Below are 7059 nucleotides of genomic sequence, written 5' to 3' on the forward strand. Positions count from 1 at the left end.
ATTATCCATAACCCAGAGGTTTAATTAGATCGACTTAAAACGAAAATTATGAACTATTTGATACATAGCCTCTTGCTTTTGTTTCAAAATTTCAAAACACATCCATCGCACAAAGTAAAACAAAACATAATATATAAATAACGAAGACGGTATGATTGTGTAATATTTGAAACCATAAGAGAGGTATTTATTACAAGTTGTAACTTCAAGGGAAGTTTGTGCAATTGTCTCAAAATATAAATATGTAAAAAATAAAAATAATAATAATTAAAATTTCGAGGTAAGATTTAATTTTATAGTAGATAATAATTACGATAACTCGATAAGATTAGTTAGAATCAAGATTCAAGCATATCCTATTAGGTATTCAAATCCGTTTATTCTTCTAAGTCTTAAATGCAATTCTATATATATTAATAACCAAATAATTGATTCGAATAATATATACATGAAGTTCATTATTTTTCCCTATAATTAAATCATAGAAGTTTTGTCAGATGGATAAATCAGTTGGATTACGAGGGTATTGCTGCTTCAATTGCCGGAATATTGTAGCAGATCATAATGATATCATTAACAAGGAATTTTTAGTTAAGTACATTAATTGGTTTCTTCTTTTTCTTGCAATATTTGTTGGTTCGCTTTCAAAATATATAGTCAAACTTACTTTGACGTGCAGATCTCATTTAGTTGTTACAAAGAAAAGTATCAAACAATTAATTTAATAATTTTGTGATCATAACTAATTATGGGCACCATTGAAATGCAATTTTTTCCTTTTAGATACTCGTACTTGAAATTTTACTATGATTTACAGTAAATAGTTTACTATTTTATTTTTACATGATATATTTCTTGCGAAATATTATAACATAGTATTTTGAGTATGGTGTCTATCATTGTTATAGAGGTAGAATGTTGTTACAGAGAAGTAAAATAAAACATGAAAAATGGATTCTGGAGAAATAATTTGATTTTTTATGATGTATAGGGCATACATGAAAAGGGTCGTGGACGAGCATTTCTATTTTCTCATGCTATCAATGTTGTTGAGGAGCCTCCATATTGCATGCAAATGATAAGTGGTCCTCATGTGGTGTCTGATATTTTATGTGCTGAATGTGGCAAAAAATTGGGCTGGAAATACAAGAAAAGTTTTCGTGATGTTAACAAGTACAAGGAAGGCAAAATTGTCATGGTCAAGTACAACATCATCAAGGTTTAGGTTGTTCATCCTCCTTTCAATGATATGAATGTATGTTTAGTTCATTCATTATCATGTTTAAAGTTTTGAACTTTGACATTTATACATTATTTACTTATATATGCACTAGATTTTGGGTCAATTTGAGATGCTCCATATGGTTTATTATAAAGTCTATGAGGGGTATGACTGAAAAAAGAGACCCCAATTAGACTTAGATATAGAGAGATGGAAGTCATTAACAATGACCCTTTGTATGAACAATTGACAAGGAAAGTTAACTAGTACTAGTAATTGACAATTGAACAAAACTTAGACTCCCTCAACTTGGGCTTGAAAAACATCCTCTTTGCCTTGACTAGTGAAGAAAAATCCTATGTACCGACGGTATTAATTTTTTATTTTATTTTCACACAATTAGATAGTTAGACGCGTTTATTCTGATAGTATGCTCGGCCTTCACTAACATTTTTACTCCCCTTTGATGGATCATAACATTATAAAAAATCAAATTATACTGATTTTGTATATTCTTTAAACCGATGACTTAAATTCCATCAAATATTATGGGACCAAAAGGATTTCAAAATGAGAAGATAGCTAGGAAGCTTAAAGGAGGAGGACAAGTAAAAGACAAACTAAGGAAAAATCCTTGTGACAAGTTTGACATCACATTTTAGTTCAACTTTCTAAGTAGCCTGAGTTGGAACTTTCTTAGTTTGACATCACATTTTAGTTCAACTTTCTAAGGGCCCGTTTGGCCATGCGATATGGTATCATGATATTGAATCATAAGATGAAATTGAAGGTATGTTTGGACATGCGATATGGAATTTTTGTGTTGTATATTTTCTCATAAACATAAAAATCTCATAAGTTGTAAAACTATTAAAATAACTCCAATTGTTTATTCAATCTTATCAAATAAACAAAAAATTATAAAATTGCATAATAAATTATTACAAAGTTAAAAGTAGAAAAAAAACATACATTAGTGAGTAAATATTAACTTAGAAGTTAAATACACTAAGATAAAAATTAACAAACATCACTGACTTCTAACTATTTACAAGAAAAATCAATAGTTAAATATTATTGAATAACGAAATTTTAAAAAGTTACCACAAGTTTGAGTCAAAAACACTTCTAATAAAATTTAATCAAAAAAATTATAACTAGTCCACTTGACTAAATATTAATAACTAATTGATCAAATTTTCCCAAGTCCTCAATCAATTGGACTTGATATTCTTCAGTCATGTGAACGAACATTTTGCGAATACTAAGATTAAGAAAGTGCGGCACCGCCAATGAAAATTGTCTTTTATCAATATTATGCTTAGTCATAAGATTAAGACGTTTTTTTTTATTATGAAAAATCAAAAAAGTATTACTCCCTTCGTTCTCATTTATATTCACCAAATGAATTTCTACTTTATCATTTATATTCACCAAATTTAAAGTAATAATAAATTTTATATTAGTGAGAATAATAAATTTTAAAAAGTAATGATGTGATTATAAATTTTATTTACATATGAAACAAATGGTTAGTAGATATAAATGTGGGGTTGTTTTAACAAAATATAAACTCATGGATCAATTATTGTATTAAAATATCTCAAATCATGATATGGTGATTCCATATCATGGTTTTTGGAGAATATGGTATCACCTCTCGTGATATGGAATCAGCGTAAAATTGCATGTCCAAACACTAATTCCATCTCACGACACCATATCGTGATATGGTATCGCATGGCCAAACGCCTACTAAGTAGCCTGAGTTGGAACTTTCTTTTGTACAGTAGATATATAGCCAAGCACAAATTAATTAGAAGAGAATGGAAAGCGAAGTTGGTAAATATCAAGACTTGTTACCGGTGATGGCGGATAAGGTGGAGGTGGATACATTTGTCAAGGAGCTATGTGGAGGATTCCGGCAACTGGCTGACCCACAATCAAATTGATCGCCCCGTCTAGTTTGCAGAAAAACTCTGGATTTTGGGAATGAGCAGAGAAGATGCTGAGGCTAGGGTGAGAGAAGGAGACTTGGATGAAAATGAGTTTTGCATCCTCATGGTCAGACTTAGCCCAGAGATTATGCAAGACGCTGAGTTATAGTATCGGTTTTACTCTCTGAAACTTGAACTTAAATATTTCATTTTCATCGGATCAGTGTAGTTCCAGAAAATGATGGCATTGGTATAATTTTTATGTTTCCTACAAATTGTACTAGAACGTTACTTTGATGCTGCACAACCCATTTAAAGTTGTGGCAATAATCAAAACGAGAGAAAGAAAAGGCAGGACATGGTATAAACACCAGACATCACTTGGAGCGTAATGCTATATCGTCCCAATTTGTGCTGAATGTCATACGCTAACAAGTACTTTCTTACATGTGTTCCTTTTCATTCAGTCATGAATACGTGCAAACTGCTCTAAAAAAAAAAAGCAGAGCCAAGGATAACACCATGAAAATGTTTCTCAACACCCAAATTGAACTGCCAAACTCTCTAAAGTTTAAGCAGCAATCCATTACATTCATGCACAACATCTATTTATATTACGATACCAGAAAGGAGTAGTGATCTTCATCTGATAAAGTACTGCTTCAAGTTCTTTACCTCCGAACAGGAGACCTGCTGAAGTTATGGAGGAAAAAGAAAGTAAACAAAAGCTCTCCAATTTTTTTTTGATAAAGTAAAAAGTGAACAAAAGCTCCCCACTTACAGCAAATTACAGAACTTCCTAAACAGTAGCTAGATTCAAATACTAAAATTAAATTTTCTGTCAGACACTACGAATCTACCTGCGATAGCTTCCATACTCGGTACTCCTGTACCGATCATATGATGAACCATTGTATTTTTCATATGCGGGGCTACGAGGACGACCATAATCAGGATTAGATCGACCCCTGTGATACATAGGACTCGGTGACCTTCGGTAAGGACTATCACCATGCCTGCCATAGTCTCTTCTAGGGCTATCATACCTGTCACCCCTCTCGCCATCATCCCTCAAAGCATACTCTACAGAAACAACTCTGTCGAGGATCTCACTGCAAATGCCCAAAACTCACTTCTTGTCAACAAGAAAAATAGCACAAAGTAGACATGAAATTGCAATATAAACAAACAGAAGAAAATGCAGTGACAACCTCATGTGTGTACACTCCAAGGCTTTTGAGGCATCTTCCTGATTTTCATATTGCACAAACGCAAAATTCCGGCGTATTCGAACATTAAGGATCTTTCCATACGGTTCAAAGTGTCTCTCTATGTCACGCACCCTAGTGCGAATAGGGTCAAAGTTAATGACAAACAAAGATCTTGTTGGTCTTTGGTTTGCTGCAACCTTGGAATCATCACGAGGTCGACCACGGTCACCCTGCCAAAACAAAGATACAAACCATAGTTCTTACATAAACTGTTGTCTACAACTTCAATCCTATTGTATCTTGGAGAAGGTGATGACATTTACCGAATTTGAGAAGAGTGCAAGGAAAATACCTTTGCCCATTCCACTGATAACCGGCGCTTGTCATACCCAAATGGCATGTTATCAAGACTATGGATGGCATCAGCTGCATCACGCTCATCCTCGAAGTAGACAAACGCAAAGCCTGTAGTTGTAAAGACACCATTATAAGTATAATAAAAAGTAAGACAAGAAAGTTTGAAATCTTTTGAGCAGAGTGTACATCACTAAATCAAAGCCCTCATCCCCTTTAGGAAATAAAAAAGTACAACACCTGCAAGTATGTGAAGACCTGATGAAAGTAAGGAGAGAGAGAGGCCTTGCATGAACAAAATCATGATGATGATGATGAAGTCTTATTAAAGGTTTAAATCCAAGAAGTCAAGCCTGAGTAGTCATTGCTAAGCATGCTTCACCAATTTCACAGCACGATTCAGAATATGGAGGCAAGGCATGATAGAATTCATTGATCCGCTTATTAATAGTGGTAGGCATGGCATGAAGAACAGATAGATCCCACCACAACCATTCTTGAAAAATGGCAACATGGGCAATGAAGTAAGTGAATGACAGAAGATTGATCTAAGAGATGCAGAATGATTCCATCATTGAGGAGTACAGGAAGACAGATAGGTTGCCTTGCAATAGAAGTTTTTGCAAGTGTTGAGCCATGATACAAGCTCTTTTTCCTTAGGAGATGTTCCTGCGTCAAAAGAAACACTTAAAATATGGAGATCCTCCGAATGAATTTCACATTTGGCTCCCCACCATGTCTTACCAGGTCCTGTGTGCACATACATAGCTACAACAAAGTAGCTATGTACCAAAGCAATTACATTTAAGCAAAATATCACTATCGTGTATCCAGAAAAAAAAACACTATACTCTTATATTGGGAAGGGAGGATAAGCACGATAATATGAATGAAGCTATTAATCAATAACCCCGATAGTACTCGTCCCAAACTGATTGGGGTCAGATATATGAAACCTGGCAAGACATGGATTACTTATCCTGATTGGGAGTATGTTTACACTGGTGAATAGTGACTACCAGCCTACTCCTTTTACACAAACTGGCTGTGGCGTTCAAAAAACAAAAAGAAAACATTAATAGCTCCAGAAAGGTCAACACTGCCTGGATTTGAAAAACAAGTGTCCTGACATTAAAGAATCATGTAACTCTAACAACTGAAGATATAGTAACCTAATGTATTTTAATTTGCAATACAATTGCATGAATAAAGCTAATTTAGGGTGTTATTTTCTTGCTACTCTGTTTTAAACAGTACCATTACCAAACAAAAGTAATACACCTAAAGAACACCCATCTCCCCAAACACCCTCCAGGAAGAATGCTACAAAGAAAGAGCCTCCAACAGAAAACACTAGTTACATCTATGCACTGTGAAAAAATGAAACTAAATACAAGTAACCTATGCATAAATCCCCTACTCCTATGTGCCCTCTTTGATGAATTTATCATCTCAATTTTTTGTACAGTTTCCTCTAGCTATCATTTTTGTATTTATCTTTATTAGTCATATATATCATCAAGAATAAATGCATTAAAAAAGCCAACACAATTAAATCTTTACCCTTCAAATGAACATAAACAATCAAGCAATCAACTACGCCTCAAAGGAACAACAGTAGAATAATAAAACTTACAAAATCAACAAATAAGAAGAAAAAAAGACAAAAGGATTACCAGATTTCATGTCAACACGCTCGATCCTTCCATACTTGGAGAACAATCGCTCCAGTTCTGGTTGACGTGCATCATACTCGATATTCCCCACGAATAAAGGCCTCATTTTTTACTCCAAATTATCGTTTGCCTAAAAAAAATTAATCAACAGCGCTGTAAATGGATTTGTATAAAAGCAAAAAATAAAAATATTTACTATCAATCAATGAATTACATGTCAATTCCAACAAATGAATTCCTATTTGGCAATTTTGCTTCATACAAACGATTTCCAGTAAGAATTTAGGGTTAAGGGGAACGGAAAATATTTACCTGCAAATCCTTAGAACTCAAACAAAAGCATTCGTCTTCCAGAAAAGTTCTACGGGCAGCTTAAATGTTACTTTTGGGCCTGTTTCTAGCCTGCGGGTGGACCAAAGCCCACTTCATTGGAAATTGAAAAAAAATAAAATAGGATACGCTAAATAGAATTAGATTGATATGTAGTTTAAATTGATCTATAAAATATTTTTATTTTATTTTAATTTGTTATATATAATTATAATAAATTAAAAAGTTTATTAGATACTTAAACAAGTCATAAAATTAAAACTTAAGTAGTAAGAATTGGAAAGTTGAGTTATGACCTATTGACATGTTTGTTAAACTTATTCGTCCAA

General features: G+C 33.3%; 1 protein-coding gene across 6 annotated transcripts; it reads right to left on the bottom strand.

Annotated features, from left to right (window-relative positions):
* Positions 1 to 3502: 3502 nt before the first annotated feature.
* On the bottom strand, positions 3503 to 6817 carry LOC102590704 (serine/arginine-rich splicing factor RS31-like). Of its 6 annotated transcripts, none has more exons than XM_006339678.2 (6): positions 6713 to 6817; positions 6401 to 6530; positions 4723 to 4835; positions 4371 to 4600; positions 4020 to 4271; positions 3503 to 3849 (listed from the first exon to the last, which is right to left on the bottom strand). In XM_006339678.2, the coding sequence occupies exons 2-6, from the start codon at positions 6504 to 6506 to the stop codon at positions 3831 to 3833; spliced, it is 720 nt and encodes a 239-aa protein (XP_006339740.1). In that variant the 5' UTR covers positions 6507 to 6530; positions 6713 to 6817; the 3' UTR covers positions 3503 to 3830. The 6 variants fall into 6 exon arrangements, with proteins under 6 accessions (XP_006339740.1, XP_006339738.1, XP_006339739.1 ...); XM_006339676.2 differs by having other exon boundaries at positions 3537 to 3852; positions 6713 to 6816; XM_006339677.2 differs by lacking the exon at positions 6713 to 6817 and adding an exon at positions 6615 to 6705 and having other exon boundaries at positions 3537 to 3852.
* Positions 6818 to 7059: the final 242 nt, after the last annotated feature.

The sequence above is a fragment of the Solanum tuberosum genome, unplaced genomic scaffold, assembly GCF_000226075.1.
Source record: "Solanum tuberosum cultivar DM 1-3 516 R44 unplaced genomic scaffold, SolTub_3.0 scf00010, whole genome shotgun sequence".
Taxonomy (NCBI): Eukaryota; Viridiplantae; Streptophyta; class Magnoliopsida; order Solanales; family Solanaceae; genus Solanum; species Solanum tuberosum.

What these genes read in the sequence shown, in the direction of transcription:
- LOC102590704 (XM_006339676.2), bottom strand. Translation starts at nt 6,506, where the DNA reads ATGAGGCCTTTATTCGTGGGGAATATCGAGTATGATGCACGTCAACCA. An exon ending in TATCAGTGGAATGGGCAAAG is followed by an intron (nt 4,601 to 4,722) that starts GTATTTTCCTTG and finishes TTGTTTTGGCAG; the next exon opens with GGTGACCGTGGTCGACCTCG. An exon ending in GAGTATGGAAGCTATCGCAG is followed by an intron (nt 3,853 to 4,019) that starts GTAGATTCGTAG and finishes CCATAACTTCAG; the next exon opens with CAGGTCTCCTGTTCGGAGGT.